Here is a 19,836-nt window from a genome sequence, read left to right as displayed (position 1 = left end):
AGATGATCGTGGTCTTCAGGAAACAGCAGAAGGAGCACCCCCTATCCACATTGACGGACAGCAGTGGAAAAGGTGGAAAGTTAAAGTTCCTCGGCGTTCACATCACGGACAAACTGAAATGGTCCACCCACACAGACAGTGTGGTGAAGGCGGCAAACAGCTTCTATCTCAAGGCCATCAGACTGTTAAACAGCCATCACCAACACCGTGGCTGCTGCCTACATACTGACTTGAATCATTGGCCACTTTAATAAATGGATCACTAGTCACTTTAATAATGTTTACATATCTTGCATTACTCATCTCACATTTATATACTTTATACCATCTATTGCATCATGCCTATGCTGCTCTGTCATTGCTCATCCATTATATTCCTATTCCATTCATTTACTTGTTTGTGTGTATTAGGTAGTTGATGTGGAATTGTTAGATTACATGTCAGATATTGCTGGACAGTCAGTCAGAACTAGAAGCACAAGCATTTCGCTACACTCGCAGTTGTAACCCATATTACCGGTTCTACATTTATTTTTCTTTCTATTGCAAATTGGCACTGCAGTTGGATGCATCTCCATTGGCGGGCCGCATTTTACATTCATAAACCAACATTTTAGCGTTTATAAAGAATGTTTTTACAGGGTTAGATACAGATGTTTCAAAAGTAGCTAGAATCAATATAGGCTGCATCCCTCAAATATTTTCTGGTGCTCTGAACTCTTATTGTTCTCATAACTTCTGTGAACTGGGAGCACCAATGCTACCAACAAAATGTTTTAATTTATAGCTGTGCTGAGTCAGACAAAACTAGTATTTGGTGCATTTGAAAGTGGGTGAGTACCTGGTTGGTGCAGGTGTCTTTAAAAAGGTGTGTGGGTGTACCTGGTGTGTAATGTAAAAATGGTTGGTGCAGGTATGTCTGAAGGGGTGTGTGTGTGTGTGTGTGTACCTGGTTGGTGCAGGTGTGTTTGAAGGTGTGGCCCAGGTCGATACAGGTGTCCCTCAGAGCGGAGCAGGAAGCTGAAGAGTCCAGAGTCGTAAAGAACCTCGTCATCCTCCGAACCAGCCGCTGCCACGGGGTCTACACACACGAGCAAGAGACAAGGAGATATGTTTAAAACCAGCAATAATACCTGAACATAAAAACACACAAATGATTTCATGTTAAGTCCCATATTAGGTATTACAGACAGGTTGAAAATGTCAGTGAGAACACTTTCCAGGTGGTCCGCACATGCTTTGAGTGCACGTCCTGGTAATCTGTCTGACCCTGCGGCTTTGTGAATGTTGGCCTGTTTAAAAAGGTCTTGCTCACATCGGCTACAGAGACCGTGATCACATAGTCATCCGGGACAGCTGGTGCGCTCATGCATGCTTCAGTGTTTCTTACTTAAAAGCAAGCATAAAAAGGCATTTAACTCATCTGGTAGGCTCTCGTCACTGGGCAGTTCACGGCTGAGTTTCCCTTTGTAGTCCGTAAAAGTTTATGCCCTGCCACATCCGACGAGCGTCAGAGCCGGTGTAGTACGATTCAATCTTAGTCCTGTATTGACACTTTGCCTGTTTGATGGCTCGTCTGAGGGCATAGCGGGATTTCTTATGAGCGCCCAGATTAGTGACCCACTCCTTGAAAGCGGAAGCTCTAGCCTTTAGCTCGGTGCGGGTGTTGCCTGTAATCCATGACTTCTGGTTGGGAAATGTAAGTACGGTCACAGTAGGGACAACGTCATCAATGCAGACATTGATAAAGCCGGTGACTGAGGTGGTATACACCTCAATGTCATTGGAATATGTTCTGGGATTCATCCAATCTGTGCTAGCAAAACAGTCGTGTATAGTAGTATCCGCATCATCTGATCACTTCCGTATTGAGCGAGTCACTGGTACGTCCTGCTTTTGTTTTTGCTCGCTAGCAGGATACCGGAGGATAGAAATACAGCCAGATTTGCCAAAAGGAGGGTGAGGAAGTTTTGTACACTTCTCTGTGTTTGGAGTAAAATTTGTCTAGTTTTTCCCCCTCTGGTTGCACATGTGATATGCTGTAAGACATTAGGTAAAACAGATTTAAGTTTGCCTGCATTAAAGTCCCCAGCAACTAGGAGTGCCTTGTTACTTTTGGTACCTCTGTCAAAATGTGCTTCACATCTCCCCTGATTGAGGATCAGGTCTGTCTTTCAACACAGCCCATGTCTCCTTAAAGCGCCAGAGCGCCGTGCCTGCTCAGCTAGCTCTAGCCTGTCCCGAGGAACCACTGAAGTCACTTGGAGTCTGGGCCATATCATGTTAGATCCCTCTCATTCTGGCTCGTCTGTCCCACTGAGAGTCTGGACCATATCGTATTAGATCCCCTCTCATACTGGCTCTAGTCTGTCCTGAGGAACCACTGAACTCACTGGGAGTCTGGGCTTTCTCTCCATTCATGCTGCACAGAAGTTAACACATTTGAATAATGCACATAGACATGTTAAACTGTTCATTACTGTTACAACACTTTACAATGCAAGAAGACAACTATAGCTTCCAGCTTTGTGGGCTAACTTCCTTTGTTAGTATACAGCTGAAGCTAACATCAATTCACATACCCTAGTACCTTGTTATGATACACACGGTATCACAAACACAAAATATTGCTGATTTCAAAGCTGATTGTCACCAAAAATGTTAATTCACTTTCTCCCCCCTGGCTCACGTCTCTACCAGTCAAGCTCATCTTTGCTCTTGTCACATGCACCAAATACAACAGTGAAAGCCCTTAACCAACAGTTGAAAAAAATAACAAAAATAAATAAAAGTAGCAAATAATAATTAAAGAGCAGCAGTAAAATAACAATAGCGAGGCTATATATAGGGGGCACCGGTTAGTCAAGGTGCATATTTGACACGTGGAACAGCGGCACTTTTATATTTATTTATATAAATAAATAAAAATAAATATATAAATAAATAAATATATATAAAAAAAGAGATTTCTTATTCCAAATGAAGGGAAACAGATTAGTAAAAACAAAGTCAAATTAATTGTATGATTGATTAATTAAATGCATACATTCAAGTAATGTCAAATGTAATGATATTGAACTCTACAGATCTGTCTGGATCAAGTCCTACGCTGTGACTTTGGCTAATAGGCCTTCTTTATTTGTCTTGGTATCGGGTATCATTCCAGTATCGAGATGGTTTTGGTATCGAGTAGGAATTGATTTGGTATTGAGTATCGAGATGATTTCGTTTTGGTATCACTTTGGTATCGTTGTGGTTTCGTTTTAGTATCGTGATGGTATTGTTGTGGTATCGTGAGACTAACTTGTGTTGGGTTCTGAGAATATGAAATGTTACTTATTCATGTCACTGATGGAGTGCTAAGGTTGGAGGGTCTACACCAGTAGTTAAGGGTTATAGGAGGAAGGTACAGTGGAAGTCAGAATTTCACATTCACTTAGGTTGGAGTCATTAAAACTAGTTTTTCAACCACTCCACAAATTTCTTGTTAACTATAGTTTTGGCAAGTCGGTTAACACATCTACTTTGTGCATGACAAGTAAATCTTTCAACAATTGTTTAGACAGATTATTTCACTTATAATTCACTGTATCACAATTCCAGTGGGTCAGAAGTTTACATACACTAAGTTGACTGTGCCTTTAAACTGCTTGGAAAATTCCAGAAAATGATGTCATGGCTTTAGAAGCTTCTGATAAATGATGTCAATTAGCCTGAGTCAATTGGAGGTGTACTTGTGGATGTATTTCAAGGCCTACCTTCAAACGCAGTGCCTCTTTGCTTGACATCAAGGGATAATCAAAAGAAGTCAGCCAAGACATCAGAAAAACAATTGTAGACCACCACATGTCTGGTTCATCCTTGAGAGCAATTTCCAAACGCCTGAAGGTACCATGTTCATCTGTACAAAAAATAGTACGCAAGTATAAACACCATGAGACACACCATCATACCGCTCAGGAGACGCGTGGAGAAAACGGGGACAAAAGTATCTATATCCACAGTAAAATGAGTCCTATATCGACATAACCTGAAAGGCTGCTCAGCAAGGAAGAAGCCACTGCTCCAAAACAGCCATAAAAAAGCCAGACTGCAGTTTGCAACTGCACATGGGGGCAAAGATCATACTTTTTGGAGAAATGTCCTCTGGTCTGATGAAACAAAAATAGAACTGTTTGGCCATAATGACCATTGTTATGTTTGGAGGGAAAAGGGGGAGGCTTGCAAGCCGAAGAACACCATCCCAACCATGAAGCACAGGAGTGGCAGCATGATGTGGGGGTGCTTTGCTGCAGGAGGGACTGGTGCACTTCACAAAATAGATGGCATCAGGAAGGAAAATTATGCAGATATATTAAAGCAACAACTCAAGACATCAGTCAGGAAGTTAAAGCTTAGTCGCAAATGGGTCTTACAAATGGACAATGACCCCAAGAATACTTCCAAAGTTGTGGCAAATTGGCTTAAGGACAACAAAGTCAAGGTATTGGAGTGGCCATCACAAAGCCTTGACCTCAATCCCATAGAAAATGTGGGCAGAACTGAAAAAGCGTGTGCAAGCAAGGAAGCCTACAAACCTGACTCAGTTACACCAGCTCTGTCAGGAGGAATGGGCCAAAATTCACCCAACTCATTGTGGGAAGCTTGTGGAAGGCAACCCGAAACTGTTGACCCAAGTTAAACAATTTAAAGGCAATGCTACCAAATACTAATTGAGTGTATGTAAACTTCTGACCCATTGGGAATGTGATGAAAGAAATAAAAGCTGAAATAAATCACTCTACAATTATTCTGACATTTCACATTCTTAAAATAAAGTGATGATCCTAACTGACCTAAGACAGGGAATTTTTACTAGGATTAAATGTCAGGAATTGTGAAAAATGCGGTTCAAATGCATTTGGCTAAGGTGTATGTAAACTTCTGGCTTGGAATGTGTTGAGTGCAGGGAAGCGATTACATGTGGCAGGCATTGATAAGGAGAGACAGGTAGACATCTTAGAAATCAACAATGTCACTGAGGGAGAGGGTAATGTATAATGTTTACATTATGTCAGGATATGTCATTGTTAGCCATCAGGGATCCTCGGGGAGGAGAATAGACAGTCTGGTATCAATAACCATGACAGCCTTGAGTTGGGGAGTATGAGCACTTTGGGGTAGAGGTCAAGTCAGATGAAGTGACGAAGAACAGATCTCACTAAGGTTCTGTCTAGCAACAGGGATGCATTGGCTGTTCGGTTGTGCAGGAGGAGACTCAGCCTAGGAAAAAGGGTTAAATATCAGTGCTTGTGTGAAATATTTTGTTGTCTGAATTACAGCTGTAAGGATCCTTTGGGAAGAATAAAACTTGGTTAAGCTTCTCCAGTGTCTGAGTTATTTACTCTGAAAAATTAGAACACCTGGTATCGATATTGAAGTGAAAATTCTAGTTTTCGTGACAACACAAATGGGCTGCACTGATAAACAGATACAATCTAACGGTGCATGAGGGGACGGCTGCCGTTTCACGGGCTCCTAACCAACTGAGCTATTTGTTAGTTTTTTCGCATTGTTTGTAACTTATTTTGTACATGATGTTGCTGCTACTGTCTCTTATGACAGAAAAGAGCTTCTGGATATCAGAACAGCTTTAACTCACCTATAACTGGACTAAGATTTTTTCTTTAATGAGTCCAATGCGAAGGATTTACGGTTTCTCCGAGACCAGGCACAAATCCACGTCAATCACGTGAAAAGATGGAAATACAGCGGAAGGAGATGGGGTGCTTACTGAGAATTCAGTGGGTAACCCCGCCTGTACCATCCATTATATTAGCCAACGTGCAATCACTGGAAAATAAACTGGATGATCGCCACTCAAAACTATCCTACCAACGGGACAATTAAAAACAAATATCCTGTTTCACCGAGTCGTGGCTGAACTATGACATGGATAATATACAGTTGGCTGCGTGTTCAGTGCGTCGGCAGGACAGAACAGCTACGTCTGGTAAGACGAGGGGTGGGGGTGTGTGTATATTTGTCAACTACAACTGGTGCGCGATGTCTAATATTAAATAAGTCTCGAGGTATTGCTCGCCTGATGTAGAGTACCTCATGATAAACTGTAGACTACACTATCTACCAAGAGAGTTGTCATCTATATTTTTCAAAGCTGTCAACTTAACACCACAAACTGATGCTGCACTAAGACCGCACTCAACTTACTGTATAAGGCCATAAGCAAACAAGAAAATGGTCATACAGAAGCGGCGCTCCTAGTGGACGGGGACTTTAAATGCATGGAAAATAACCCCCCCAAAAAAACTCTAGAACACCTCTACTACACACAGTGATGCATAGAATGCTCACCCTTGCCCTCCATTTGGCAAATCTGACCATAATTCCATCCTCCCAAATCCTGTTTATAAGCAAAAACTAAAGCAGGAAGTACCAGTGACACTCTCAATATGGAAGTTGTCAGATGCCGCGGATGCTACCCTATTGGACGGTTTTGCTAGCAGACTGGATTACACTTCAGGTCACCGGCTTCATCAATAAGTGCATCGATGGCATCGTCCCCACAGTGACTGTACGTACATATCCCAACCAGAAGCCATTGATTACAGGCAACATTTGCACCGAGCTAAAGACTTGAAATGCAGCTTTCAAGGAGCGGGACACAAATCCAGAAGCTAATAAGAAATCCCGCTATGCCATCAGACGAACCATCAAACAGGCAAAGCATCAATACAAGACTAAGATTGAATTGTACTTCACCGGCTCCGATGCTCGTCGGACGTGGCAGGGCTTGCCAACTATTAGGGACTACAAAGGGAAACCCAACCGCGAGCTGCCCAGTGACGAGAGCCTACCAGACGAGCTAAGTTAGCTTCATGCTCGCTTTGAGGCAAGCAACACTGAAGCATGCACGGGAGCACCAGCTGTTCCGGATGACTGTGATAACGCTATCGGCAGCCGATGTGTGCAAGACCTTTAAACAGGTCAACATTCACAAGGCCGTGGGGCCAGATGGATTAACAGGACGTGTACTCAAAGCATGAGCAGACCAACTGGCAAGTGTCTTCACTGATATTTGCAACCTCTCCCTGGCCGAGTCTATAATACCTACATGTTTCAAGCAGACCACCATAGTCCCTGGGCCCAAGAAAGCGAAGGTAACCTGCCTACATGAGCCATGAAGTGCTTTGAAAGGCTTAGCACCCAACAGTTCGCGCAATCTTGATCGCACTGCACACGGCCCTTTCCCACCTGGACAAAAGGAACAGATATGTGAGAATGCTGTTCATGGACTACAGCTCAGTGTTCAACACCGTATTGCCCACAAGGCTCAACACTAAGCTAAAGACCCTGGGACTAAACACCTCCCTCTGCAACAGGATCCAGGACTTCCCGACTGGCCGCCCCCACGTGGTAAGGGTAGGCAACAACACATCTGCTACACTGATGCTCAACACTGGGGCCCTTCAGGTGTGTGTGCTTAGTCCCCTCCTGTCCTCCCTGTTCACCCAAGACTGCGTGGCCAAGCACGACTCCAACACCATCATTAAGTTTGCTGACGACACAACAGTGGTAGGCCAGATCAGACAACAAGACAGCCTATAGGCAGGCGGTCAGAGACCTGGCATTGTGGTGCCAGGAGAACAACATCTCCCTCAATGTGAGCAAGACAAAGGAGCAGATCTTGGACTACAGGAAAAGGAGGGCCGAACACGCCCCCATTCACATCGATGGGGCTGAAGTGGAGCGGGTCGAGAGTTTCAAGTTTCTCGGTGTCCACATCACCAACAAACTATCATGGTCCAAACAAACCAAGACAGTCATGAAGAGGCCACGACAAAACCTTTTCCCTCCTCGGGAGAATGCAAAGATTTGGCATGGGTCCCCAGATCCTCAAAAAGTTCTACAGCTGCACCATCGAGAGCATCCCAACCGTTTGCATCACCGCCTGGTATGGCAACTGCTCGGCATACAGAGGGTAGCGCATACAGCCCAGTAGATCACTATGGCCAAGCTTCCTGACATCTAGGACCTATATACTAGGCGGTGTCAGAAGAAGGCCCCAAAAATTGTCAAAAGATTCCAGTCACCCAAGTTACAGCCTGTTCTCTCTGCTCCCGCAGAGCACAAAGTCCGGTTCAAAAAGGCTCCAGTCACCCAAGTTACAGCCTGTTCTCTCTGCTACCGCAGAGCACCAAGTCCGGTTCCGAAAGGCTCCTTAACTTCTTTGGGACACGGGCAGGATTTTCACGTCCGGATTAAAAGCGTGTCCAAAGTAAACGGCCTGCTACTCAGACCCAGAAGATAAGATATCTACTAATAATATGCATTTGGATAGAAAACACTGAAGTTTCTAAAACTGATTTGGCAGGCGAAACCCCGAGGACAAAGCGTTCAGAATTTTGTTTTGAGGTCACTCTTTTCAATAGGTCTTCATTGGGAATCCAGATTTCTAATCGACTTTCCTGCAGTTCCTATCGCTTCCACTGGATGTCAACAGTCTTTAGAAATTGGATGAGGTTTTTCCTTTGAGAAATTAAGTAACACTGTTCAGAATGAGGCTCGAGGGAAGTGCACTCTTTGTTAGAGGCGCATGACCTGAAAGCACGCTCCACTTTGTTTTCCTCCGGCATTGAAGGCAGTACATCCTGTCTTCAATTTGATTGATTATTTACGTTAAAAAATACCTAAAGTTGTATTACAAAAGTAGTTTGAAATGTTTGGACAATGCTTACAGGTAACTTTTGAGATATTTTGTAGTCACGTCGCGCAAGTTGGAACTGGTGTTTTTCTGGATCAAACGCGCCAAATAAATTGACATTTTGGATATATATCGACGGAATTAATCGAACAAAAGGACCATTTGTGATGTTTATGGGACATATTGGCGTGCCAACAGAAGAAGCTCGTCAAAGGTAAGGCATGAATTATATTTTTTATTTCTGCGTTGTGTCGCGCCTGCAGGGTTGAAATATGCTTCTCTCTCTTTGTTTACTGGGGTGCTATCCTCAGATAATAGCATCGTTTGATTTCGCCGTAAAGCATTTTTGAAATCTGACACATTGACTGGATTCACAACAAGTGTAGCTTTAATTTGGTATATTGAATGTGTGATTTCATCAAAGTTACATTTTTATAGTACTTTTTGAATTTGGCGTTCTGCGTTTTCACTGGATGTTGGCCAGGTAGGACGCTACCATCCCACATATCCCAGAGAGGTTAACAGCTTCTACCCCCAAGCCATAAGACTGCAGAACAATTAATAAAACGATCACCCGGACTATTTACATTGAAACCCCCCCTTTGTTTTTACACTGCTGCTACTCGCTGTTTATTATCTATGCAGTCACTTTACCCCTACCTAAACGAACAACTCTATATAGCCTCATTATTGTCATTTTATTTAAAAAACACTTTAGTTTATTTGGTAAAAATGTTCTTAACTATTTCTTGAACTGCATTGTTGGTTTAAGGGCTTGTAAGTATTTCAAGGTAAGGTCTACACTTGTGGTAGTCGGTGCATGTGACAAACAAAATTTGATTTGATCCTCTCAATCAGTACACGACGTAAGACATTTTGACAGAAGTATCTAAATTCTAGTACAGAACTGTTTTTCCATGTTCTCGAATATAAAAAGTACCAAAGTTCAGTATACCGTGCAACACTAGTGTGTACGTATACAGTGTGTGTGTGTGTGGTACCTGGCTGGCTCCAGGCGTGCCCAGTAGTTGACTCCCCAGCAGCATGTTGTCTGGTCTGGCCGGCTGAGAGAAGCTGACCTGGTCTTGCACTCCGACACACACACTTCCCTCCCACACACCGAGCGCTGGGTCTGGCTGGGAGCTGGAGAACTGCACCCTATCACTACACACACACACACACACACACACACACACACACACACCATTAATCCGCTGCTCCCAACTCCCGAGACACCCTCGGAGAGTGGGGCCACAGCCAGGGTCTGCCACTATCAACGGTGAGAAATTAGGGTTAAGTGTCTTGCTCAAGGGCACATCGGCAAATTCTACATTGTTTGCTCTGGGATTCGAACTAGCAACTGTTCAGTGACTGGCCCAATGCGCTAGGTTTCCTGCCGCCCGTAGCAACATTAGACAAACACCACTACACACACAAATAATAACAGTTATAAAATAACCCACCTGTTGTTCCTGTGTAGTAGTAGTCTGTCAGAGAGTAGCAGTTTGTTGTGAGAGGCTAAGGGTGTGAAGGTCTGACTGAACCATGGGTCGGTCTTGAGATCAGAGATAGACAGCCTCTCTTCTGGCAAGGCCTGGAGTAGTTTAGATAGGAGGCCTAAACCCACATCAATAAATAAAAGTATATATATAAAACCATGGAGTTTAGACACATAGAACCGTGGAGTTTAGACGTACATGTATGTGTCTAAACTCCACGGTTCTATCGATTGGTGTGTGTGTCACGCACTCAAGTTTTGGGTCAATTAGAAATGTCCTTGTTTTTGAAAGAAAAGCTATTTTTTTCCATTAAAATATCAAATTGATCAGAAATACAGTGTAGACACTGAAGATCTCATACAACGCTGTGTACAGAACAGCACAAAGGCTCTAACCAGAATAGAAAGAGTGGGAGGCCCCGGAGCACAACTGAGCAGGAGGACAAGTACATTAGTGTCTAGGTTGAGAAACAGACGCCTCACAAGTCCTCAACAGGCAGCTTCATTAATTAGTACCCGCAAAACAACAGTCTCAACGTCAACAGTGAAGAGGCGACTCCAGGATGCTGGCCTTCGAGGCAGAATTCCTCTGTTCAGTGTGTGTTCTCTTGCACATCTTAATCTTTTTATTGGCCAGTCTGAGATATGGCTTTTTCTATGCAACTCTGCCTAGAAGGGCAGCATACCGAAGTCGCCTCTTCACTGTTGACGTTGAGACTGGTGTTTAGCGGGGGTGTTTTTATTTAAGTAGGCAAGTCAGTTAAGAACAAATACTTATTTACAATGACGGCCTACCAAAAGGCCTCCTGCAGTGACTGTATCTGATGCTCCAGAACAGTTTTGAGCTGTGTTAACATAATTGCAAAAGGGTTCTGATGATCAATAAGCCTTTTAAAATGATAAACTTGGATTAGCTAACAACATGCCACTGGAACACAGGAGTGATAGTTGCTAATAAATCGGCCTCTGTACGCCTATGCAGATATTCCATTAAAAAAAAACGTTTCCAGCTACAATAGTAATTTACAACATTAACAAATGTCTACACTAGAGGTCGACCGATTAATCGGAATGGCCGAATTTTCAAGTTTTCATAACAATTGGAAATCTTTTTTTTTTTTTACACCTTTATTTAATCTTTATTTAACTAGGCAAGTCTGTGTTCTTAACTTTCTTATTTTCAATGACTGCCTAGGAACGGTGGGTTAACTGCCTTGTTCAGTGGCCGAACGACAGATTTTTACCTTGTCAGCTCAGGGATTCAATCTTGCAACCTTAGAGTTAACAGTAATGCAGTAAGAAGCCAAGGTAAGTTGCTAGCTAGCATAAACTTAAATCAATCATAATCGCTAGTTATAACTACACATGGTTGATGATATTACTAGTTTATCTAGCGTGTCCTGCGTTGCATATAATCGATGCAGTGCGCATTCTCGAAAAAGGATTGTCGTTGCTCCAACGTGTACCTAACCATAAACACCAATGCCTTTCTTAAAATCAATACACAGAAGTATATATTTTTAAACCTGCATATTTAGCTAAAAGAAATCCAGGTGAGCAGGCAATATTAACCAGGTGAAATTGTGTCACTTCTCTTGCGTTCATTGCACGCAGAGTCAGGGTATATGCAACAGTTTGGACCACCTGGCTCATTGCGAACTAATTTGCCAGAATTTTACGTAATTATGACATAACATTGGAGGTTGTGCAATGTAACAGCAAAATTTAGACTGATGCATGCCACCCGTTAGATAAAAACCGGAACAGTTCCGTATTTCACTGTCTTGTTTTCGAGATGATAGTTTCCGGATTTGACCATATTAATGACCTAAGGCTCGTATTTCTGTATGTTATTATATTATAATTAAGTCTATGATTTGATAGAGCAGTCTGACAGTGATGGTAAGCACCAGCAGGCTCATAAGCATTCTTTCAAACAGCACTCTCGTGCGTTTTGCCAGTGGCGCTGCTGTTTATGACTTCAAGCCTATCAACTCCCGAGATTAGGCTGGTGTAACGATGTGATGTGAAATGGCTAGCTAGTTAGCGGGGTGCGCGCTAATAGCGTTTCAAACATCACACGCTCTGAGACTTGGAGTAGTTGTTCCCCTTGCTCTGCATGGGTAACGCTGCTTCGAGGGTGGCTGTTGTCGTTGTGTTCCTGGTTCGAGCCCAGGTAGGAGCGAGGTGAGGGACGGAAGCTATACTGTTACACTGGCAATACTAAAGTGCCCAAAAAACATCCAAAGGTATATGAAATACAAATGGTATAGAGAGAAATAGTCCTATAATTCCAATAATAACTACAACCAAAAACTTTTTACCTGGAAATATTGAAGACTCATGTTAAAAGGAACCACCAGCTTTCATATGTTCTCATGTTCTGAGCAAGGAAATTAAACGTTAGCTTTCTTACATGGCACATATTGCACTTTTACTTTCTTCTCCAACACTTTGTTTTTGCATTATTTAAACCAAATTGAACAAGTTTCATTATTTTGAGGCTAAATTGATTTTATTGACGTATTATAATAAGTTAAAATAAGTGTTCATTCAGTATTGTTGTAGTTGTCATTATTACAAATACATTTTAAAAATCGGCCGATTAGTCGGTATCTGCTTTTTTTTGGTCCTCCAATAATCAAATCGGTATCAGTATCTGCGTAAAAAAAAAAATCATAATCGGTCGACCTCTTGTCTACACTGTATTTCTGATCAATTTTAGGACATATCTATGTGATCCCAAACTTTTAAAAAAGGTACACACACACACACACCTCTCTATCTATCTATATAGAACCATGGAGTTTAGACACTAGGCTACCCTGCCGCCCCAGGGTAGCCTAGTGGTTAGAGCGTTGGACTAGTAATCGGAAGGTTGCAAGTTCAAACCCCCGAGCTGATAAGGTACAAATCTGTTCTGCCCCTGAACAGGCAGTTAACCCACTGTTCCTAGGCCGTCATTGAAAATAAGAATTTGTTCTTAACTGACTTGCCTAGTTAAATAAAGGAAAAATAAAAAAAAAAGTTCATTCAGAAGTTTACATACACTTAGGTTGGAGTCATTAAAACTCGTTTTTCAACCACTCCACAAATTACTGCTCAGGAAGGAGACGCGTTCGATCTCCTAGAGATTACGTACTTTGGTGTGAAAAGTGCAAATAAATCCCAGAACAATAGCAAAGGACCTTGTAAAGATGCTGGAGGAAACAGGTACAAAAGCATCTATATCCACAGTAAAACGAGTCCTATATTGACATAACCTGAAAGGCCGCTCAGCAAGGAAGAGGCCGCTCAGCAAGGAAGAGGCCGCTCAGCAAGGAAGAGGCCGCTCAGCAAGGAAGAGGCCGCTCAGCAAGGAAGAGGCCGCTCAGCAAGGAAGAAGCACCTGCTCCAAAACCGCCATAAAAAAGCCAGACTACAGTTTGCAACTGCACATGAAGACAAAGATCATACTTTTTGGAGAAGTGTCCTCTGGTCTGATGAAACAAAAATAGAACTGTTAGGCCATAATGACCATCGTTATGTAGGGGAGCTGAAGAACACCATCCCAACCATGAAGCACCTGGGTGCACTTCACAAAATAGATGGCCACATGAGAAAGGAAAATGAAAGGAAAGTGAAAATGATGTGTATATATTGAAGCAACATCTCAAGACATCAGTCAGGAAGTCAAAGCTGGACAATGACCTCAAGCATACTTCCAAAGTTGTGGCAAAATGGCTTAAGGACAACAAAGTCAAGGTATTGGAGTGGCCATCCCAAAGCCTTGACCTCAATCGCATAGAAAATGTGTGGGCAGAACTGAAAAAGCATGTGCAAGCAAGGAAGCCTACAAACCTGACTCAGTTACACCAGCTCTGTCAGGAGGAATGGGACAAAATTCACCCAACTTATTGTGGGAAGCTTGTGGAAGGCAACCTGAAACTTATGACCAAAGTTAAACAATTTAAAGGCAATGCTACCAAATACTAATTGTGTGTATGTAAACTAGAGATTGGCCGATTATGATTTTTCAACACCGATGCCGATTATTGGAGGGCAGGTAAAGCCGATACCGATTAACCGGCCGATTTTTTAAAATGTATTTGTAATAATGACAATTACAACAATACTGAATGAACACTTGTTTTAACTTACCTGGTTAATATTGCCTGCGAACCTTGATTTCTTTTAGCTAAATATGCAGGTTTCAAAATATATACTTCTGTGTATTGATTTTAAGAAAGGCATTGATGTTTACGGTTAGGTACACGTTGGAGCAACGACAGTCCTTTTTCGAGAATGTGCACTGCATCGATTATATGCAACGCAGGACACGCTAGATAAACTAGTAATATCATCAACCATGTATAGTTATAACTAGTGATTATGATTGATTAAGTTTAATGCTAGCTAGCTTGGCTTCTTACTGCATTCGCATAACAGACAGGCGGTTAGAGCGTTTGACTAGTTAACCGTAAGGTTGCAAGATTGAATATGTCGTTCTGCCCCTGAACAAGGCAGTTAACCCACCGTTCCTAGGCCGTCATTGAAAATAAGAATGTGTTCTTAACAGACTTGCCTAGTTAAATAAAGATTCAATGAAGGCGTCCAAAATGACAGATTTCCGATTGTTATGAAAACTTGAAATCAGCCCTAATTAAATCGGCCATTCCGATTAATCGGTCGACCTCTAATGTAAACTTCTGACCCACGATGAATGTGATAAAATAAATAAAAGCTGTAATAAATCACCACTATTATTCTGACATTTCACATTCTTTAAATAAAGTGGTGATCCTAACTGACCTAAAACAGGGATTTTTACGAGGATTAAATGTCAGGAATTGTGAAAAACCGAACTTAAATGTATTTTGCTAAGGTGTATGTAAACTTCCGACTTCAAGTGTACATAGAACCATGGAATTTAGACACATCAATAGAGACATAAATATAGATTTGTCAACTCCATGGACATATAGAAATAGATCTATACACACACACATAGAAATATGGAGTATGGACACAGACAACCTTCTAGACTGACCTGTAGTAGTTTAGACAACACAGACACTGTTCTAGACTGACCTATAGTAGTTTCAGTGTCTTACTGGGAGGGGGGGGGTCTTACTGAGGGGTGTGTGTTTAATCTTCTTCCAGGGGGAGAGGTAGGTCTTCTTCTGCAGCCAATCAGAATATTCCTGGCAGCTCTCGCTGGGCTGGTCCCACGGCAATTCTGTAACCATAGCAACACTGTCACACACACACAAAGGTTCCAGAGCAACTTTCCAATGACAACGTCACACAAACTGTTAAGTTCATATTTTAAGTGTCCCTATATTTCTGTTATTACGGTGCCATGACTCTGTTAGTGTGCCTGCGCAGGAGTCTCGTTGTCAATGAATCTGGCCTGAGTGCAATGGCAACCATGTATTGTAAGAATACGATTGAGTAAACTTTGTTAAACTGGAACCTTGTGGTATTTGAGTTTACACACACCAGCCTTACCTCCAGCCAACATGGCGGTGAGGACAATGCCACAGGCCCAGACGTCAGCTGGTTGAGCGTTGAACTCTAATTTGCTGAGCAGCTCAGGCGCGACGTACGGAAGCGTTCCACACAGCCTGTTCAGACGCCGCTCTCGCCCACGGTGACGGAACATCGTAGCTAGACCGAAGTCTGACAACTTCAGGTTATCTACACAAACAAGTAGCAGAACACAGTATACACCATTATGTCAAAGTAAAATGAGGATAACTAGCACACACTCAGTCAAAACACACACCTTTATCATCCAGGAGAATGTTCTCAGGCTTGATGTCTCTGTGGGTGATACCTACACTGTGGAGATATTCCTAGAGAGAGAGCGGGGGAGAGGGAGCACGGGAAAGAGAGCAAGCGAGAGAGAGCGCGCGCGTGGGGGAAGAGAGAGAGATTAAATCTATTATATGCCATTTAGCAGATGCTTTTATCTAAAATGACATTTTACATATGGGTGGTCCCGGGAATCAAACCCCAAGCGCCATGCTCTACCAACTGAGCTACAGAAGACCATGGATGATCAAGACTGCAAGTCTACTCTAGTGCCCCCGACCTCTAGTGCCCCTGCATATTTAAAGAATAGCTAGGCCTATGTAAAGGACATCATGCTGATTGCTTCGGGAGTACCACTTCCTCCCGATTCAGAGAATACCTGGTGTGAACTCGGGACCTCTGCCTTGCTAGCGCACGTGACCGTCCTCCTGAGATTGTATCTGCTACTATAATGAATAGCATATAGATCAAGGAACCAAGCGACAACACTACCCTCACAGCTCCGCAAGGAATGATAGGGCACGTTTCACTTTTCAGGTAGCACAGAATAACATCGAATGCCGGAGCGTATTGACAAAAAGGACATTGCAACAACTCCCTAACGTGTGTAGACCCTTTAACCCCGACCTCTAACCCTCCTAGATAACTGTCACTCACCACAGCTGCCATCAACTGCTGGAAAAACCTGTGAGCTTCTCTCTCTGGCATCCCCAAATCAGGCTCTGAGAGAGAGAGAAGTAGAGTTTAAGTTTTAGATGACCCCCAGCCTGTGATAGGATTCAATCTACCAATCTCATTGTTGTGATTGGCTGCTGGCTCTGTCAGTCTCACCAATCCTGTCGAATAGCTCTCCACCGCTGCAGTACTCCAGGAACAGATAGACAGTCGGCCCCTCCCTCCGGTGGCCGAAGAAACGCACTACGTTAGGGTGGGACAGAACCTGTAACAAAACACACAACCAAGAAATCCATGAGAAAGCAAAAAAAAATGACATACTGGTCATCGATTTAAAAAAATAAAAATTTGAATCAATGACCAATATATATATTTTCCAGATGATAAATAAACGACAGACATAAGTCAGACAGGCAGGCAGGACAGGTAGGCAGACGGAGATAGGTAGGCAGACAGGCATACTAGACCTGCTGTTTTCTACTCTCTCCCTTTTGCACCTGCTGTCTCAACCTCTGAATGCTCGGCTATGAAAACCCAACTGACATTTACTCATGAGGTGCTGACTTCTTGCACCCTCTACAACCACTGTGATTATTATTTGGCCCTGCTGGTTATCTATGAACGTTTGAACATCTTGGCCATGTTCTGTTATAATCTCCACCTGGCACAGCCAGAAGAGGACTGGCTCCCCCTCAAAGCCTGGTTCCTCTCTAGGTTTCTTTCTAGGTTTTGGCCTTTCTAGGGAGTTTTTCCTAGCCAGCGTGCTTCGACATCTGCATTGCTTGCTGTTTGGGGTTTTAGGCTGGGTTTCTGCATAGCACTTTGTGACATCTGCTGATGTAAAAAGGGCTTTATAAATACATTTGATTGACAGACAGACAGACAGACAGACAGACAGACAGACAGACATGAATGCCTGACCAGGGTTGGGTAGGTTACTTTCTAAATGTAATCGGTTACAATTACCTGTCCAAAATTGTAATCAGTAACGTAACTTTTGGATTACCCAAACTCAGTAACGTAATCTGATTAAATTCAGTTACTTTTAGATTACTTTCCCCTTAAGAGGCATTAGAAGACAAATGTATGTTACCAATTGAACAACATCTATTAATTTATCCTGCAATGTTAAAGCTTACATAGCTGGCCATATGGATGTTAAATTTTACTTTATGGGTTGGTTATGTAGGCTTCTTTTAACCCATTGCTTTCTACTACATATAGTAATATGATTAAATTCTCTTTTCATTAAAAAGCTAATTCTATCAGAATTACAGTCATTCCAATAAATGTTATACCCCTATAACCCGGCAGGTAGCCTAGTGGTTAGAGCATTGGGCCAGTAACCGAAAGGTTGCTGGATCAAATCCCTGAGCTGACAAGGTAAAAATATGACCTTCTGCCCCTGGACAAGGCAGTTAACCCACTGTTCCCTGGTAGGCCGCCATTGTAAATAAGAATTTGTTCTTAACTGACTTGCCTAGTTAAATAAATAAAAACCTTAAGGAATAGGACTTGGATTCCCCCTTACTCTGTTTATGATTGTGTTGTCATGGAGGAGTGATTGGGCTCATTTATTTGAGTTCAAAATTAAATACCACGCTCATGGAAGGTCATGAGTGTGCAAAGCTGTCATCAAGGCAAAGGTTGGCTACTTTGACCAGACAGTCAGATAAGTACCTTGTTTATGCAGATCTCTTTCTTGACGTTCTCAGAACACTCCTTCCCCTGAGACGTATCAATAACCTTCACCGCTACAGCCTCTCCTGTCTGTCTGTTCACCAGCAGCCTCACCCTGAGACATACACACCCATGAGTATCACACACACTAGGAAAGTGACAAATGAAAAAAAAAAAAAGATAGAACGAGATTTTTTTTCTCAGAAATTCACAATGCAGAACATGGTCCTATTAAGTATGACCACTAGAGGGCGATTAAGGTCTATCCACCACAGTCATAGGCTAAATCTCAAACTGAACACTTGGTCCTTGAAGAGGTGGCATCTTGCTGATGTGCACCATAGTGATCACGAGGCTGTAGGTGTTTCTGACAAAATGAGCTCATCAATATTCCAAAATTATTCTACCTGGGAAACACGGGAAGCGGACGACACTGGGAAACACGGGGGGGGGGCAGACGACACCAGGAAACACGGGGGGGACAGACGACACTGGGAAACACGGGGGGGCAGACGACACTGGGAAACACGGGGGGCAGACGACACTGGGAAACACTGGGGGGGGCAGACGACACTGGGAAACACGGGGGGGGCAGACGACACTGGGAAACACGGGGGGGCAGACGACACTGGGAAACACGGGGGGCAGACGACACTGGGAAACACGGGGGGCAGACGACACTGGGAAACACGGGGGGCAGACGACACTGGGAAACACGGGGGGGCAGACGACACTGGGAAACACGGGGGGCAGACGACACTGGGAAACACGGGGGGCAGACGGCACTGGGAAACACGGGGGGGCAGACGACACTGGGAAACACGGGGGGGCAGACGACACTGGGAAACACGGGGGGCAGACGACACTGGGAAACACGGGGGGCAGACGACACTGGGAAACACGGGGGGGGCAGACGACACTGGGAAACACGGGGGGGCAGACGACACTGGGAAACACGGGGGGGGCAGACGACACTGGGAAACACGGGGGGGGGGGACGACACTGGGAAACACGGGGGGACGACACTGGGAAACACGGGGGGGGCAGACGACACTGGGAAACACGGGGGGGCAGACGACACTGGGAAACACGGGGGGGGGGCAGACGACACTGGGAAACACGGGGGGCAGACGACACTGGGAAACACGGGGGGCAGACACACTGGGAAACACGGGGGGGGCAGACGACACTGGGAAACACGGGGGGCAGACGACACTGGGAAACACGGGGGGGGCAGACGACACTGGGAAACACGGGGGGCAGACACAGACACACTAGGAACCTGGGGCAGACAGACTGATAGACAGGGAGATGGATGGAAGAAATAAACAACATCTCTACATATCGCTCTCCGGTGATTTAGCTTGAAGCCTGCCAGCTGCTAGCTAGCATCCAGTGTCCGACATTAATTGCCCGCTAGCCCGGGGCCAGTAAAAACAGTGGCCAGTAACGTCAACACATTTTTGCATTCCAGTTCAACATT

General features: G+C 43.7%; 1 protein-coding gene across 1 annotated transcript in view; it reads right to left on the bottom strand.

Moving 5' to 3' along the window:
• Positions 1-19,836, bottom strand: part of chek1 (checkpoint kinase 1) — a 34,553-nt gene that overhangs the window by 6,361 nt on the left and 8,356 nt on the right. The window contains exons 3-11 of the mRNA XM_042311426.1: positions 18,354-18,468; positions 16,830-16,938; positions 16,656-16,720; positions 15,970-16,039; positions 15,693-15,881; positions 15,316-15,420; positions 10,168-10,321; positions 9,706-9,868; positions 950-1,081 (exon numbers count right to left, since the gene is read on the bottom strand). Coding sequence (XP_042167360.1) covers positions 950-1,081; positions 9,706-9,868; positions 10,168-10,321; positions 15,316-15,420; positions 15,693-15,881; positions 15,970-16,039; positions 16,656-16,720; positions 16,830-16,938; positions 18,354-18,468 — 1,102 coding nt within the window. The remainder of the gene's footprint in view (positions 1-949; positions 1,082-9,705; positions 9,869-10,167; positions 10,322-15,315; positions 15,421-15,692; positions 15,882-15,969; positions 16,040-16,655; positions 16,721-16,829; positions 16,939-18,353; positions 18,469-19,836) is intronic.

This window comes from Oncorhynchus tshawytscha, linkage group LG33, assembly GCF_018296145.1.
Source record: "Oncorhynchus tshawytscha isolate Ot180627B linkage group LG33, Otsh_v2.0, whole genome shotgun sequence".
Lineage (NCBI taxonomy): Eukaryota > Metazoa > Chordata > Actinopteri > Salmoniformes > Salmonidae > Oncorhynchus > Oncorhynchus tshawytscha.
The sequence above is the reverse complement of the archived record's forward strand: the minus strand, read 5'-3'. Positions and strand labels throughout refer to the sequence as shown.